At 38.0% G+C, this 18298-nt stretch overlaps 1 protein-coding gene and 1 long non-coding RNA gene across 5 annotated transcripts in view; one reads left to right on the top strand and one right to left on the bottom strand.

Annotated features, from left to right (window-relative positions):
• Pcdh15 (protocadherin related 15) overlaps positions 1-18298 on the top strand; it is a 1435956-nt gene that overhangs the window by 1397479 nt on the left and 20179 nt on the right. For 2 of the 3 annotated variants that reach the window (XM_042266444.2, XM_076556997.1), the window contains 3 exons: positions 5055-5231; positions 11941-12159; positions 14858-14998. In XM_042266444.2, the coding sequence (XP_042122378.1) occupies positions 5055-5231; positions 11941-12159; positions 14858-14998 (537 nt within the window). Of the gene's footprint in view, positions 1-5054; positions 5232-11940; positions 12160-14857; positions 14999-17152; positions 17159-18298 lie in introns of all 3 variants that reach the window. The other variant, XM_076556998.1, reaches the window with a different exon arrangement.
• Positions 1-18298, bottom strand: part of LOC143269844 (uncharacterized) — a 36186-nt gene that overhangs the window by 16317 nt on the left and 1571 nt on the right. For both annotated transcript variants that reach the window (XR_013046613.1, XR_013046614.1), the window contains exons 3-7: positions 13418-13489; positions 12214-12432; positions 3733-3849; positions 2577-2747; positions 385-463 (exon numbers count right to left, since the gene is read on the bottom strand). This is a non-coding gene — a long non-coding RNA (uncharacterized LOC143269844). The remainder of the gene's footprint in view (positions 1-384; positions 464-2576; positions 2748-3732; positions 3850-12213; positions 12433-13417; positions 13490-18298) is intronic.

Genomic DNA, 18298 nt, shown 5'->3' with positions numbered 1-18298 from the left:
TATTTTAATAATATGATATATAATTAATAAATTTAACATATTTAATTATAAATATACCATTTAAAGAACTTGAAACTTTGTAAACTTATAATCACTAGTTTTAATATTATGCAACTGATATGTAAAAGAATTGAATACTAAAGCCAAATCTCAGTTCTAGTGCTACGTTACTACTGTCTGTACCCACAAAATGTCAAAATCAGTGTGATTTGATGTGGAAGCCCTTCTTATATTTGGTGTGTTTTATGTGACTGCTGAGATTTCATTATTATTGTGAGCATAAATCTCTTAGGGAGAAAGAAAATCCTAAAATACAGATCAATATTGCTATTAGTTGAGGCCCCTTTCCCTACCCATCCCTGGCCACTGTAGTCAGATACTCACGGTATTTGGAAAGTAACTTTCTCCTCTCCATGAGTCTTCCATGTTTTATTTGTTCTTTGGGGGTCTCACTAGAAAGAACCTGGAAAATTGAAGAAACTAATGAGTAAAATGAATGTAACAGAGAACAGTACTCTAACGAGACAGGCATCAAGCATCTGGCCTACAAAAGTTTAAGATCAATCAAGCAAACAAAACGTTTCACTATAATTGGCAGCATCTCCTAGCAGGCACTGTTAAACAAATTTCTTCCAAAGTTAAGATCTTGATTTTTTCTTATAATAAGGGCAAAAATAGCACACACCGGACTCTTAAGGTAATGCATTTTTAATAGAGCAGAAAGTGGGTCAGTTTGATATTTGAAACAAAGTTATTTCTAGATATACCAACATTTGCAAATATGTTGCTCTCTCAAATACTTCAAAGATATATCCCAAAAGAAGCATTAAATCTACAGATAAATTTAACCAGGATGGTAGCACACACCAATAATCCCAGCACTATTGAAACCAAAGCAGGAGCCAGATTCAAGGAAGTGTGGGCTACGCACTTTGTTTGAGACAGTTCTCATATAGACCAGATTGTCCAGGGATGACCTTGAGCCTCTGATCTTCCTGCCTCCACCTCCCAAATTTGAGGATTGCAGGCATGTGCATCCATACCTGGCTTGCATGGGTTTTATACTGAAGATTTTGTTTTGTTTTGTTTAATGAAATAGAGTGGGGACTTTAACCATGTGTGTGAAGAGAGAGGGGCACACAGAAAGACACACCCATGGTATAACTGTGGGTTTCTCCAAGAAGAATACTGTGGGTGTACCTGTGGAGGAAACCTGGAAGAATCACATATACTAGTAATATCAGGGTCCCCTCTTGGGGTTCTTAGTCTTGTTGATTAAAAAAAAAATTAAGTATGGACTCTAAAGGGACGTGAAGGACAATTTTATTGAGTTTAAAGAAAAAAAGTACTGTAAATCTTAGTAAGTGCCTGGAAAAGACGTGTGGAACAGAAAAGGACAAATGCTTTGTGGTTTGAGTTAAGCCTGTGTGGAGGCCAATCACATGGTCCATATGCAGCCAGCCACAAGGTAGGGTGGGTGATGGGGTGGCTTCAGAGACAAAGAGAAACCCAGAGCACTAAAGAAAGCACACACTCAAAAGAGAAGAGAAAATGGAGAGTCACGCTTTTCTGAGAATTCAGGACAGCAAGCAGACTTGCAAAGCTCTCTCAGCTACTGTGCTAGAGGATGGGAATTCTAGGAAAGAGTTTTCCATCATCTCATTAAAGGGCTATGTAGTCCTCCATTCTCTTCGGCACAGATGAAGGTATACCCACCACTCCAAGGGGTGATCCCTCAGCCAACTTGCCCAACTGGAATGTAAGGTCTCTACTAAGACTATCCATTCTTTAGACTCCTGGATGTTTTTGGCCTCCAGCCAGGACAAGACCAAGGACATTTTCAGCTGATGGCCAAGGACATGAGCCGAGGCCCCTATGCTTAAACTGCATGCTTTATCTCTCTCCTGTCCTTCTTATCCTCCTCTCTGTAGAGGTAACCATAGGTGCCATTCCAGGAACTGGGACACTGGCCAAAGCTGACTTCATACTGCTGGGTGGGGTTTTCAGACATGGCAGTTGGGGTCCCCCCTTTAATGGGCCTATCTAGGGGTCCTCAAAGATGCATCATGGTTATATTTGTCTGACAGCCCGGTGTAGGGAGGAAAAGAATCCTTAACTAGTGCCCAGGTAGAGATGTGAAGGAAAAGTAAAGACTAGAGTCATTAACATTACAATTCCAAGGCAGGGAACCAGGAGGAGCCACGATTCAGAATGTCTATTAATCGTCCAATCCAAGTCCCTTATAGTCTGTAGCACGAACCCTAATTGGTCTTAATATAAACCCGGAGCCAGATATCAGGGTAAATGCTGAAAGATCAGTGAAGCAGAGCAGCCAGCCACTAGAGAGACTTCTTACCTCTACCGAATCCTTAGCCTGAAAGAGAGTGACTTCTATCTCCTCTGGCCTTATAGTCCTTTTCTCTGCCCAGTCATATCGCTTCCTGTCTGCACCTTCCTAGTGCTGGGATTAAAGGTGTGTGCCACCACTGCCTGGCCTCTGTGGCTAACTAATGGCTTAGCTCCACACTCTGATCTTCAGGCAAGCTTTATTTGTTAGATCACAAACAAAGTATCACCATAATAGTCTCTTGAACAGTTGGCAAACATCTCTCTCCTATGTTCTTCCTCGGTTTTCCTTTAGTTTCAAAGGCTGAATTCAAAAGTGTTGGGCCAAGAATCTGCTTTAGGTACTTTGAAAACTGTTGGAGTAGCTAGAATTGCAGTGTGAGGTCCCTCCCAGATGGCTTCTAGAGAAGAAGAGAAAGAATAAATTTAATCATCATTTGATTTTAAAGTTTAAGTAACAGTAGACCTATCCTTATTTTTTGTAGCAAGTAGGTGCTGCAGTGTTAAATTGAGTCAGTCATGGGACCTTATATCTGGGACTCTTTTAATCAATATCATTAGTGAGAAATAGTTGTCTAAATAACATCTTATGGATTTAAGTCTAATATTTAGGGAGCATAATCCCCTGGACTGTTGTTATAGAAACATACCAATTATTTTAATCTTTGGTTATACTTTCTTTTTGGGTATTTGAAGTCAGGAAAGTGGAGAAGGAAATTAACCATCTTTTTTACTACTAAGGCCAGTTGTGTGTCTGGTCCTCAGGGGTGAGTGGGGCTTAGAAGGAGCCTCTGACTCATTTAGGTTTCCATTTACCAGTTCTTCCATCTGAATGAGGAGTTAAGGGTCTTGCTTGGCTGTAGCTCCACTTGAAAGCACTGAGGAAAATTTCCTATGTTGTAAATACTGGTAAGAGTCTGCCAAAGGAAGTCTCAGTGGCCTCCCTGAACAAGAGGCTAGGTGACACCCAAGAGCTACCAGACAGTTTTAGAGACGCCCCCATAGTCCCGTGGTATCTAGTTAACCTTGGAGGGTGAGGGCCAAATGTTCTTCTGTTTAAGCCCTGTATCCATATTAGATAGGCCTCTACTAACTGTGGTCATCACTCATCCAGGAGGTCAGTTAGGCCAGTCTGGCACTTTTAACCACTGTATAATATTTAGATAAAGCTTGCACAAAAACCCCAAAACATTTAGAAAGGAACTTTGATTAGATATACATTATTTTCTTTTAAGTCTGGTCTTTGTAAGTGCTACTATGAACAGATCAATAATTTAAGATAATTCCATTGATTTAGGTAGGTTGAACTTTGACCCTAGTTTTAATATCATATGTTATATAATCCCTACATTTCCTCTTTTATGTGCCTATAAAACTCCCCCATACCTTTGGGGCTTGACTAAGATCGAATCTTTGGCCTTGTCTATGCCCTTCTTGCCTCTCCCCATCTGCTGTTTGCACTCCAAATGAAAAGCAAGACCGCAGTAGATCATTTTCTGACCTCTACAAAGAATGAAAAGATATTTTACTGTCTTGTGTTTTCTATGGGGTTTTCCTGGGAACATATAAAGCCTCATAGTGTGATAATATGCATGAAGGCAATATTATTACATTATGTTATATACGTATATTGGATTTAAATTTCTCTTAACAAGATGGTAATTTTTGTTAATCTCGCTATGTCTCACAGTAACATAAAAGGACATAAAATGAAAGAGAATCAGTAAGTTAGAGAGAAATATGTTGAAAAGATGTAAGAATGAAAATATTTTGGGTAAAAAAGGGTCTCTGCATGAAAAGACTGTTCTATGGATTGAGTTTTAAGTCAACCTGTGCTGTGTACTGATACCCTATCTCAAAAGAAATTGACAAGTATATTTATTGTTAATACATTTACATTTAAATATAAGACTTTAATATATACTCTAATGTTCTCTACAAGTGTTAGTGATATAATGTTTCAATAATAAAGAAGTTCTTAAAGAAATTCCCATTTATAGAAATATAGAAAACAACAAATATTAATAATAGGTATTTTCAACTAAGATCAAGTCACAGAACTAGAAAAATCTATAATTTCTAAGAAATTATCTAATGACTAACATCATTTCTTTCTTTTCTACCAACTATTTCTTTTTCTGTAGAAGATGATAACACCCCTTTTAAATTTTTATATTTATCCTAACTAGTTTCTGAGATGTTCGGGAAATAAACTTGTAAGCTCACCAAACACGTGTACATTCTTCCGTTGTGACCATGTTCTGAGGATCTTTATATCCTTGGGAAAAGAGGTGTCCTATTCCTCCACTGTAGCATGTTGTTAGTGTCATATACTCCTGTAGAGGTGCCAATTTATGATACCAGAAGCATGAGTGGAGAGTCCCAGTGTCCTGTGGCTTCTTTAAAGCAGGGTGTGCAATACAGCTGGCATTTCCCATGAGCCGGGTAAACATTCAAATGATATCATAAATTCAGAACTCGAGACTTGCATAGCACATGGTTGATAACCTCTTGCACCTATTCATCCTCCAACATCATTAAGAGCGGAATGCTGAAACCTAGTATAGACTTTCTCCAATGGTTCATACATAGTAAACATGAGCAGAAACCACCTGTCATTTTCTAAATGTCATTTCAGTTTGAGACCATTTTTTTCATCCTTGCTAAGTCCATCAGAATGTCATATCTATGTGTTATTTTATATGTAGGATTTTGGATCGCTATGTTCAGGAGCAGATTCCTGGTGCCAAGGTTGTGGTAGAGTCCATAGGTGCCCGTCGTCATGGAGATGCTTTCTCCCTAGAAGACTACAGCAAGTGCGACCTGACTGTCTATGCCATTGACCCCCAGACCAACAGAGCCATTGACAGAAACGAGCTTTTTAAGTAAGTGGGTTTTTTTTATTTTATTATAGTAAGCTATGCAGTAACAGTAGCATCTATACCTAATTCTTATTTAAGAATAATTGAAGTTTAAAAGCCACTGAGGTGTTGTTGAAAGTAAAATCAGAGGCAGGTATAGTATCCTCACACATAGTTTCCAAGTCCTGCATGGGTTGGACTGAGGTCAGAAACCTGAGCAGCAGGATTCAGATGAAGTCAGGAGCCAGAGGAAAGTCGTAGGCACTTCACACTGCTGATGCAAGACACTGGCTAACAGACTGTGGTGGAGGTGGTTGCCTGGCAATGACTCCAGCAGGTTTGAAGGATAGGAAGAAACTGTGTCTTCTTACAACGCTGTTGTAACAGAGGAGGGAAAAAGCGTCTGATGTCCTTCTGACTCAGGAGGGCTTAGTTAAGAGAAAATCACTGTCATGTAGGTCTATATTATAGGTGATAGCTGAATCCACAGAGAAAGGAAAGGGGTCGGGGATGAAGAGGGAAAGGAAGGAAGATGAGGACAAGGAGGAGGAGGAAGAGGAGAGGAGAGAAAGGCTGAAATCTGAAATAGAATGTTATTACATAGTTTTCATTGGCTGTGAATCTGCTCTAATTCTGAGGCTGTATCCAGGTTTTTGCTGGACTTTAGTGACACCTAGTGTCCTGAACATTGTCGGGAAGAAATTAAAACTAAGTCCCATGTAAACACAATTCCTAGTCTGATCTAGACTTTCAGGGTGGTGCATACATTCTTTCTGACAGTTGTTCTTAATACATCTTTCCATAGTTTTTTATCTATCAGTCTCCTTTTCTATATAAATTTGTTCTGATTTTGATAATAAATTTCAGGATTTTAGAAAAAGTACATCTGTGTCTTACAGATGTTAAATGGTGGAAAAGACTAAAATGATTGGGGTGTGATTTCAACTGCATTCATGAGCAATTTAGAATAAAATATCTGAGTGCAAACCACAAAAGATATGGAAAACGAAAATAATTTTTTGAAGAGATAAAATTCGGCATTTAGAATTTTCCAAAGCTACTATCTGAGAAACACTAGCCTTTTAAAACCTATGAATTTTTCATAGACATTTTATAACTTATTAAATTTCCAAACACAAACACTCACAGCCCAAGACTAAAAATGCAGTTACTAACATTAAAACTATAGGAATGGAAATTAAGCCTTAAAAATTATACCAAGATATTATAATTGTTGCTTAACACCCAGCCAAGGACAGGTTATTCTCTCAGTTTCTAAGAATCCGAGGATGTTTGTTCTTTGGTCCAAAGATAGGAAAGAAAACGAGTAATAATAATGAGCTAGTAATAATAATCAGCAAATTTATTACCAGAGCCCTGGGCATAATGTCTGTCTCTGGCTATGAACCCCCATTAAGATATATATATATATATATATATATATATATATATATATATATATATATATATATATATATATAATTTTATTATACTATTTTATTTTACTATATTTTATTATTATATACTATATATCATGGTCATGTATATATAGTATATAATTGTGTTCTATATAATTCTATATAGTTATTAGTTGCTATATGTAATTATAAAATATAGTGTATATTATATATCTTAAAATATATTTTTATATTAATATGTACATATATATGAGAAAGAGGATAGAGAGGAGATATAGGTGTCAGACAGACACAAGCATTTTAATTATCATATCATAGTGTAGAAATTTTTAGTTAAAATAATAGGTAGCATCCACACTGTACCCTCACCCCTGGGCTCCACAGTAGGGCCCACAGTCCTGGCAGCTTTACTGGAGGCCAGCGTGGTCCTAGGGACTTCAGGAAAGACACCGCCCACCGTGTCTAAATCTCTTTAAGCTTGTCCAACAGCCCTCCCCTGGGCCCCATATCCTGGCCTACTACTTTGGAAGAAGTCTTTATCAAAGGCCAGGCAGGATCGAGGGACCACAGATAAGACACCGCCCACCACCAGCTTACATTCCGTGAAACCCACCCAATAACCCCAGAGCTGCACCCCTTCCCCTGGGCTCCATATTAGGGCCCACAGCCATGGCAGCCTATGGGAGGCCAGGCTGGTCCTAGGAACCCCAGGGAAGACACTGCCCATCACGCACAAAGCCCCTTTAAAGGCAGCCCAGCAACCCCAGACTGCACATACATACCCTACCCTGCCCATGGATCCATATCCTGGTCTACAACTTTGGAAGAAGACTTCTGCTTTACCAAAGGCCAGGATGAACTAGGGACCCCAGGTCTACAACGTCAAAAAGAGACTAGCTTTATTGGAGGACAGGCAGGATCCAGGGACCCCAGCCTTGGCAGCTGTACCAGAGGCCAGGCTGGTCCTAGGGACCCCAGAGGCAAGATCAGATCTAAGGTCCCCAGTTTGCCACCCCTTTTCTGGGCTCCATATCCTGCTCTACAACTTTGGGAAGACTTCAGCTTTACCAAAGGCCATGTAGGATCTAGGAATCCCCCTCCCCCAAATCCCAAAAGGGACATCTTAATGCACCTAAAGGCATGCTGGTCACCAGAACCTTTGGCCATTTAGGCCAGAAGACCAGAAAGGAATGAGAAATCACGGAACAAAATACCCATCTAAAAAGACAAATGCAAGAATCAACACCTAGACAAATCCACTGCCTAAACGCCAGTGTAAAAACACAATCAATAATAGAAAAGGCAATATGGCATCACCAGAGCCCAACTATCCTACAACAGCAAGACCTGAACAAGCCAACATAGCTGAAACACAAGAAAATGACCTTTAAAATGACTTTATGAAGATGATAGAGACACTTAAAGAGGATATAAACAAATCCCTTAAAGAAATTGGAGGGCGGGGGCAAAAAATTCCTAAAAGCAAGCCAAGAAAAACAAACAAACAAACAGATAAAGAAAACTGTTCAAGACCTGAAAATGGAAATAGAAGCAATAAGGAAAATACAAACAGAGGGATCCTGGAGATGGAAAATCCGGGTAAGCAAACAGAAATACAGATGCAAGCATCACCAACAGAATACAAGAGGTGGAAGAGAGAATCTCGGGCATTGAAGATACAATAAAGGAAATAGATTCACCGGTCAAAGAAAATGTTAAACCTAAAAAACTTTCTAACACAAAACATTCAGGAAATCTGGAACACTATGAAAAGACCAAACATGAGAATAATAGGAATAGAAGAAGGAGAAGAAACCCAGTTCACAAACTCAGAGAATATATTTAACAAAATCATAGAAGAAAAATTTCCCAACCTAGATAGGACATGCCTATAAAGGTACAAGAAGCTTACAGAACACCAAATATATTGGATCAGAAAAGAAAATTCCTTTACCACATAATAACCAAAACATTAAACATCTAGAACAAAGAAAAATTTAAAAGCAGCAAAGAAATAAAGGCCAAATAACATATAAAGGCAGTCCTATTAGAATCACACCCAACTTCTCAACAGAGACCCTAAAATCCAGAAAAACCTTGGCTGACTGATATCTTGCAAACTATAGGAGACCATGGATGCCCAGCCCAGACTACTATATCCAGGAAAACTGTCGATCATCATAGATGGAGAAAACAAGATATTTCATGACAATGTCAAATTTAAACAATATTTATTCACAAACCTAGCCCTACAAAAGGTACTAGAAGGAAAACTCCAACCCTAGGAAGTTAACTATACCCACAAAAACAGAGGCAATAGATAATCTCACACCAGCAAAACCCAAAGAAGGGAAATACACACACACACACATATGCATACACACACACACACACACACACACAACAACAACAACAACAACAACAACAACAATATAGCAGGAATTAACAATCATTTGTCATTAATATCCCTCAATATCAATAAACCCAATTTGCCAATAAAAAGACTCAGGCTAACACGTTGGATATGAAAACAATATCCATACAAGAAACACACCTCATCATCAAAGATAGACAGTACCTCAGAGTAAAGGGCTGGAAAAAAGATTTTCCAATCAAATGGACCAAAGTGTAGCTATTCTAGTATCTAACAAAATAGACTTCCAACCAAAATTAATCAAAAGAGATGGAGAAGGGCATTTTATATTCACCAAAGGAAAAATCCATCAAGATGATGTCTCAATTCTGAACATGTATGTCCCAAATGAAAGGGCACTCACATTTGTAAAAGTAACATTACTAAAGCTTAAATCAGATATCGAACCCTACACAATAATAGTAAGAGACTTTAACACCCCACTCTCATCGACGGACAGGTCATCCAGACAGAAACTAAACAGAAATAACAGACATTATGACACAAATGGGCATTACAGATATCTTCAGAACAGTTCACCAAAACACAAAAGAATATACCTTCTTCTCAGAACCTCATGGAACCTTCTCCAAAATTGACCATATACTCAGCCCCAAAGCAAGTCTCAACAGATAAAAGTAAAATTTAATGAAATGATCCCCTGTATCTTATCAAAACATCATGATTTCAAGCTTAATTTCAACAACAGAAACAACAGAAAGCCTACAAACTCATGGGAAGTGAACAACTTTCTACTGAGTTACCCCTGGGTCAAGGAAGAAGTACAGAAAAAAGTTAAGACTTCCTAGAATTCATTGAAAATGAATGCATGATATACCCAAACTTATGGGACACAATGAAAGCAGTTCTAAGAGGGAAGTTCATAGCACTAAGTGCCTTCATGAAGAATTTAGAGAAATCTCATACTAGCGACCCAACAGCACACCTGAAAGCTCTAGGGAAAAAAAAAAAAAGCAAACTCATGCCAGGAAATAATTAAATTGAGGGCTGAAAAAAAAATAGAAACAAAGAGAACAATACAAAGAATCAATGAAACAAAGAGTTGGTTCTTTGAGAAAATCAACAAAATAGACAAACCTTATCCAAACTAGTAAAGAGACAGAATGAGAATATCCAAATCAACAAAATCAGAAATGAAAAAGGGGGCATAACAACAGACAATGAGGAAATCCAGAGAATCATTAGGTCATACTTCAAAGACCTGTGTGCTACAAAACTGGAAAATCTAAAAGAAATTGACAAATTTGATACCTACCACTTGCCAAAGTTAAATCAAGATCAGATTAACAATTTAAGTAGACTGATAACCCCTAAGGAAATTAAAATTCTCCCAACCAAAAAAGCCCAGGGCCAGATGGTTTTAATGCAGAATTCTACCAGGCATTCAAAGAAGAGCTAATACTATTACTCTTCAAATTATTCCACACAATATAAACAGTAGGAACATTGCCAAGTTCTCTCTGTGAGGTCCCAGTGAAGACTCAGCAAAGAAAAAGAATTACAGACCAATTTCATTCATGAATGTAGATACAAAAATACTCAATAAAATACTTGCAAACTGAATTCAAGAACACATCAAAAAGATCATCCACCATGACCGAGTAGGCTTCATTGCAGAGATACAAGGATAGTTCAACATTTGAAAATTTTGTCAATGCAGGTCCACCATATAAACAAACTGGCCATCTCCTGTGACCAAATTGGTGCCTGACCCGATTGCCATCAGAGGGGTATTGTCCAGCAAATGATGGAAATGGATGCAGACCCATGACCAAACATTGGGTGGAGTTAGGGGAATCCGGCAGAAGAGAAGGAGAGGGGATTGTGGGAACCAGAGGGGTCAGGGACACCACAAGAAGGCTCACAGAATTAACTGGCCTGGGCTCATGAGGGTTCACAGAGACTGAACTGATGACCACGGAACCTGCATGGGCCTGACCTGGGCACTCTGTGTGTGTTACAGTTGTGTAGCTTGGTTCTCTTGTGGGACTTCTAACAGTGGGGGCAGGGGCTGTCTCCAACTCTTTTACAGATGTTTGGGACGCCATTTCTCTTGATCACCTTGCACAGCTTTAATGCATGGGGAGGTGCTAAGTCTTACTGCAACTTGATATGCCATGTGTTATTGATACTCATGGGATACTTGCCCTTTCCTGATCAGAGATGGAGGGGGAGTGGATTGGGGGTGGGATTACCACTGTATGCCACTATACTCAGCTTGTATTTTTCTTTGTTTAATTGGCATATAAAAACCATAACTTCACACTCTTTCTGTGTATCCTGTCATGAATAAGGATAAACCTGTTGATCTCCCTAAACTTTAATATGTATTTACTGCGATGGTGTTCACAATCCTTTCTTCTTGCTTTTTGGGGTCAACAGTGTATATTTATGATCAGCAGTTTCCTTTCTTGTTGCTATAATAAAGTAACTCTGAAAAAACCAACGTAAAGGTGGGGAAAGTTTACTTGGCTCACAATACCAGATTATAGACCCTCTGTGATTGTAGTCACAGAAGCTGGATGTGGACAGTGCATCCACAGTCGGAAGAGTAACCAACACACATGTACTGTGCTCACTATCTCCCTTTGTATCATCCAGTATCCCAGGTCTAAAGAACAGTGCCACCCACCGTAGGCAGGTCTTCCCTTCCCAATGTAATCAAGACAGTCCCTTACAGACACTCTCAGAGGCTAACCTTAACCTAGACAATTCCTCACAGGTGCACTTGCTTCCCAAGTCTTGAGTTAATACTACTAACCCTCACATGCAGTTTGCGTATTAAATTCAAAATATCAAAAGACTTCGAAGATAAATTTTAGTTTCGAATTGACTCCGCTCCTCTAACCTAATTAGTTTTCCCATTTGTCTCACCATCAAGATTCCTGGATGGCAAACTGCTCGATATCAATAAAGACTTCCAGCCTTATTACGGGGAAGGAGGCCGCATTCTGGAGATCCGGACTCCTGAGGCAGTGACAAGTATCAAGAAGCGAGGAGAAAGCTTAGGGTACACGGAAGGAGCCTTGCTGGCCTTGGCCTTCATCATCATCCTCTGCTGCATCCCAGCCATCTTGGTTGTCTTAGTGAGCTACCGACAGTGAGTATGGGGGACGCTAAGCGGATATTCTCAGGAAGGTATTCGGGAAGCTACCTGGTAAAGTAGCTTTTGTGGTGCAAAATGTTGATGGTGTAACTGTTCCGTCACTGTGTTTTTTCCACTTGTACCAAAGCGCCTTCCTCAAACGCACCACTACAGACTATATACATTTCTTAGCGTCCTTTGCTCCTAATAAGTCTTTGCTCACAGGACTATTTTCTTCCTGGCTTTGTGCATTCACTTCTGTGGGTCAAAAGCTCCTGAGAAAATCCCCTAGAGAGAAAGCAGAACGAGATGATAGCAGAGTCCCTCCTCGTCCAGTTTCATGGAAAAGATTGCAGGGTCTCTAACCTGGCTAGATGCGGTCATGTTAGTTGTTCCGTTGTTTCATTTTATTTTTTGTTTCTTTTATTCCTTATAGTTACGTTTTCCTTTATGAAGACAATGCAGTGTTAGCAAAATCATGGTTAACTCTCAACACCACACCTGTGGCCTTTGATGTGGCTTCTCTCTTCCCGGCACCCTTGCTAGAGTACAGCTTGTCATAAATGCAATAGCTGGATAGAGTTAGTCTTTTCTCTTACTACAGTAAACTACGCTTCTTTTGGATTATCTATATGTGAAAACTATTTAATATCTATGAAGCAGTCAAGGAATTTAAGTATTTAAAGTATCTGCAACTGAAGTAAGCAAGGAATACATTGGACCTAATACCAGGTATGAGAAATTAGTAGTATGTCCCTGCTGACAGCCATTTAAAAAAATTAAGAGTTGATTGAAAGGAGAAGTAGCCCTTAGGGTGCCGCAAAAAGTAAATAGTGGACAATTGCAATAAATTTTATACATACTTGACATAACAAACACTAAGAAATAATGGTAGAAAAGCTAAGCTATTCATTATTTAAAATACCTACAGGGAAAGCATTAAGATGTTCCTAGTGTATTCTTACACTGAAACCTTTCTCTACTAATTTGCTTTTCTTTACTGTGATAAAACACTGATCAATGCCAACCTGGGGAAGAAAGAGATGATTTGGTTTATAGATCATAATCCATAACCAAGGGAAGCCAGGACTGAAGTTCAAGAGAGGAACCTGGAGGCAGGACCTGAAGCAGAGGCAATGATGGAGTTCTGCCTACTTGCTTGTTTCCAGGCTGCTGTCTTTTTAGAAAGACAAGCATACATTCTCAGGAATGTCACCATACACCAAGAGCTGAGCTCTCCCTCATTAATCAAGAAAACGTCCTGTAGACTTACCTATGTGCAATCTGATGGAAGCATTTTCCAATTGAGGTTCTTTCTTCCCATTTGTTGCTAACTTGTGAGAAGCTGAAAAAATAAAACAGAGCACCCACAAGTCAGTTTGACAGAAGCAATTCCTCAATGAGTTTCCCTCTTCCCAGGGGTGTCAAGTTGACACACAAAACTAGGTCATCATACCTTTTTTCTTCAATCACTAAATCATTCTCTATTAAATTGAATACAATGAGTTAGTTCCAACTTGAAATGTTCCAAGTGAAGATGTTAAATGGATAATTTCATAACAAAGGTCATCTGAAGCTGCAAACATAACATTTGGGTTGATACAAGCTAAGATTGTTTTCTTAGCCAATTGATTATTATATTAAATCTGAAGTTCCTCATAAACAGTACTGAAAAAAATCACTCAGACATCAATCTAGTGTTAATTTCCACATTTATTCTGTGGTGTTCTTTCTCTATTTCATTCAACTGTTCCTCAAAGGAGTGTATCATATTCTGACATCAGTAAAATCAATATTCCTCCAATGGACTAAACAGACTTTTTATAAATATCAGGTCATCCTCAAGTTTCCATTTTCTTCTGAGAATTGAAACTCACAGATCTGTGTTTTAATATAGTTTTTCTTACTCCCTTCAGTTTACCTATTTCTTTCTTTGTGGTGAATGTTTTAATAACTTGTAAGTCTCTACTAATTCACTCACCAAATTGAAGTTCTTCCTTTCCCTGCTACTGTGACATTAAGAGATTAATCAGTAAATTGTTCATAATTTACAGCAAATCATATTATAAAGCCATGAGTACAGTATTTCTAATGCCGCTCTCTCTTCTTCTTACACACTGCTTTCCAAAAACAGGTTTAAAGTGTAAGTATAATTATGAATATTTTTGCACATGAATTTATGTAATAGAAAATGAGAAATCACAGATCCTATTTATCAAGTAGTTATACCATCCTAAACTGTGTATTATTTTCTTAGCACTTATTTGAGCTTAAGATTTTGAGGTGTGTGTGTGTGTGTGTGTGTGTGTGTGTGTGTGTGTGTGTGTGTGTGTTTAAGCTGATTTTAGACCATTTGTTATAACAGTAACATGAAAGGTAAGGTATGTTCTAATCATTTCTACAATTTTAGAAAGACGTTGAATACTGTCTATGACACTTAAAATCACAGATCACCTCTAACACCTGTATCGTGGACATTAGGAGAAATCAACTTAATTTGAAAATACTTCCGTGAATTCTATTGTTTATTCAAGGAGCAAATGTTTACATATTGAACATGAGGCTGTTCTGTAATATCGGTTTATTAGTTCAAATATTTGTGAATAATTTAAGCGGGTCCCGCTGATGACAGACCTCGTTATTAAAACAATAGCCTGTTGATTGTTTGTGGTTTCTAAACTGAGTTTCACAAGACACCCTTACTCTACTCAAGACGCCAGGCTGAGTGCACCAAGACAGCAAGGATCCAGTCTGCCATGCCTGCTGCCAAGCCTGCAGCCCCTGTACCTGCCGCACCCCCACCGCCACCACCCCCAGGGGCACATCTCTATGAGGAGCTGGGAGAGAGCGCCATGTGAGTAACAGAGGGGAACGGCTGCTTTGGGGTGGGGTGGATGCTCTGAGTGAAGTTAGTTCCAAGCCTCTGCGGAAATGCAGCTGTAAGCCTATTACACTTACACGCTATCATTTACTATTAAGTCGAAAATAGTTGAAAAGTTAAGTTGGAAAACTGTAGCCAAAAATAAAAAGCAAACAGGTCAAGAGAAAATTACAGAAAAACATACATTTTGTAAAAAAAAAAAAAAAAAAAAAAAAAAAAAAAAAAAAAAAACGATATCCATGTTAGGACACAACTACAGAATGGAGTTTAGATATTATATTTATTCTCCCAATCTTAATGATATTGGGACGATTCACTGAACAAAATTATAGATTTTAAAAAAGCAACCAGGTAGGAGATTTTAGTAAATCCAAATGGTAAGATGGTAATTCCTGGATTGAGATGGGGGGGGGGGAACAAAATAAAAACAAAAAGAAAACAAAAAAACCCTCCCAATTGACAATCACAACCAAATTCTGTAGTTTAAAATCAGACATTCTTAAGATGCTGTTGTAGGATATTATATGAAGGAAAACTTCAATCTGAACTATTCAATGGCACAGTGTGCTCTGAACAGTCTGCTCACTGTACTGCTCAGAGGCAGCTGTGGTCACCACCTCTGCACTGTGGAATTTCTAAGCAATTTTAAGCCAGACATTTTGACAGAACTTGTTAATGTATGCCTGAGACTTCACAACTGTTTCTGTCAAATGATCCAACCCACACAGTCTGACGTGATTTAACTTGTATTTATTATGAAACTTCAAAGCAAACTTTGGGGCATGATAAGCAACCAAGTATGCTATACAATTTTGAAGAGAGCTAAACTCAGGAAACTTCATTATTAGTGACTAAAACCATGTATCTTTTATGTTTCTATCATTTACTCACAATAGTAAAGTGAGTCTCAAAAATCATGAAAATTGCTTCTACTGGAAAAACCAGTTTAGACAGATGCATGAATAGTATATGCAGTATCAGTAATAGTATACATGAAGTATACTGTAAAATGTATATGGGTGCCATTTTAGTGTTGTATAAATATAAGTGATACATAAGATCTAATAGGCAGTATATACATCCTATGTACGATGAAGTTAAAGCAAAATTTACAGCACAGCATTCTATTTGCACACAGGATTCATTCCTTAAGTGTGTGTTTCCACCTCTTTCATAGTCTACAATTATCACCCTCATTGAATTACTGGTGAAGTAGGAATTGAGCCAACATGAGTTGATTCTCTGAATATACTGAGCAGCTCTTCCCAGCCACAATGTTCAGATTTTTTTTTTAAAAAAAAAAAGCATTAGTGTGAAGTTGGCAGTATTTACTTATGCGAACAATAGCTGAGCCACTTTTACAAAAGGAGGTTGAATGCAGCAGCATCTGCAGTCAGTGGAGTTTGGGAAGGGTAAATTTCAGCTCACAGTCTTTAAGGGCTATTTGCACTAGAAGAATTGCAATAGATTTTTCAATTATGTACTGAGACATTTTAACTCTGAACCTTATCTCATTTTTAGAAATGCTTCATTTTTCAATGAAAATGGTTTTTAATAAGGATTGTAGTGAGCTACAAAATAAACCAGCTCCAAGGGAATTATTACCAAATATTTTTTTTTAAAGAAAACAAAACCAAATCTTCACATAGTAATAACTTCATGTAAATTTAACACTCTATAACAATACTCATCTAGTACTTGATACATTTTCTTTCTTCCCCAAACCCAGTACCATCTACCTAATATAGTGCACACTAACCAGTTTTTAAAGTTAAGACACATTCATGATTCTTGGTATTATTGAAAATTTCTGTTTCATGATTAAGATAACCCATGTTTCACAAAGATAAATTCTACATATCTACAGCAAATAGATTGTTAGATAAAAATCCTACAGGATAAGACACTGGAGTCAATGCCACAAGGTTTTATCTGAAACATTATTAGATTTTATTCTCATGAATAAATGGAAAGAAAAAATTTTTAAAACCTGCATTTTTCTCTCTTGGATGTGTGTATTGTTTAAAGCAAGTGTCTGTGAGTATTGCATAATCGCCTCAAATTAATGACAGCTAAAACTTTTCTCCCCTGCCACATGTTTTCTCTTTCTCACCTGTGGACACATAGGCATAAGTAAGTAAATAATATCATTCTAATAAAAGGCTGCTAGAAAGTAGATGCAGGGGATGGATTGAGCAGTATGATTGTCTGCACACTGGTCCTCATCTGTCACGATGTAGGCGTTCGTGTTTAAAAGGAAATGATTTCATCCTCCCTGCCTAGCTTCCTGCTGATGTGACAGTGCTCATATATACCAGGGAAGGTTTCAAAAGTATCTTTATCATTATTTCACATATAGAGTTCTTTTGATCATAGGTGTCATCTGTGATTCCATAGATCGCTTCTTCCAAAACTAATGGCTATATAATATCAAGTTAAATCATATCTGATGTGCTTTTTAAAATAGCTTTCCAAGCGTAGGAAAGACAAAAGTCCTTGTTGTCTGCTTTTGATCCAGTTGTCCATACTTTCTAAATTACTCAGATTGGCTGATAATCGGGGCCCCTTGTGAGCATGCCTGTTGTTGTCATCAAATTTCAAACTTACATGTCATTTTATTGCCTAATCTATTACCCCATTCTGAATAACTATTTCTTACTCAAAATATTTATGTTTTAATTTATATTAAGATATATACCTATATATGTTTTAATGTCAAACATTAAACAACTAACAAAATTAATTGGCTGTTAGGCTTTAGCTTGAGGGCAGACTTAACCAGGGGCTACGTAAAGTACATGTCACCTAGCCTTTCAGAAGGAAGGTCCCAGTGCTTGTAGTTCAGGCCCTGGATTACTGCTCTGAAGCTTTTTAGCTTTAGTTAGAACGCACACCTACTTGGGGCACTTGCTCCATATTCCTGCATGAGCAAACCACGCAGTGATACCAAAAACCATGTTATTTTAACGTAAATGTTTTCATTAAGGGGACTCTTGACTAAAATTTGACCCACACTGTATCCACAGAAAATGTAAATTTCCATTTTGTATTTTCTGTATTTTAAAATAATTAAGCATAGAATTTAAATGGGAAGAAGCCATTTTAGCTCAGGATTGTATCATGAAGTTGACATCTCAGCTATGACCTTTGGACTCTCTGAGGACTTTCCATCCTGTCTTTGGAAACTGTCATTCTAAACAGGGAAGGGAGCTATCCCTTTCTGTATGGTCTTACAAATTTTGTTTTATATCAGAGGATATATTTAGCTCCCAG

This window comes from Peromyscus maniculatus, chromosome 21, assembly GCF_049852395.1.
Source record: "Peromyscus maniculatus bairdii isolate BWxNUB_F1_BW_parent chromosome 21, HU_Pman_BW_mat_3.1, whole genome shotgun sequence".
NCBI lineage: Eukaryota > Metazoa > Chordata > Mammalia > Rodentia > Cricetidae > Peromyscus > Peromyscus maniculatus.
This window is presented reverse-complemented; position numbering and strand designations above follow the sequence as displayed.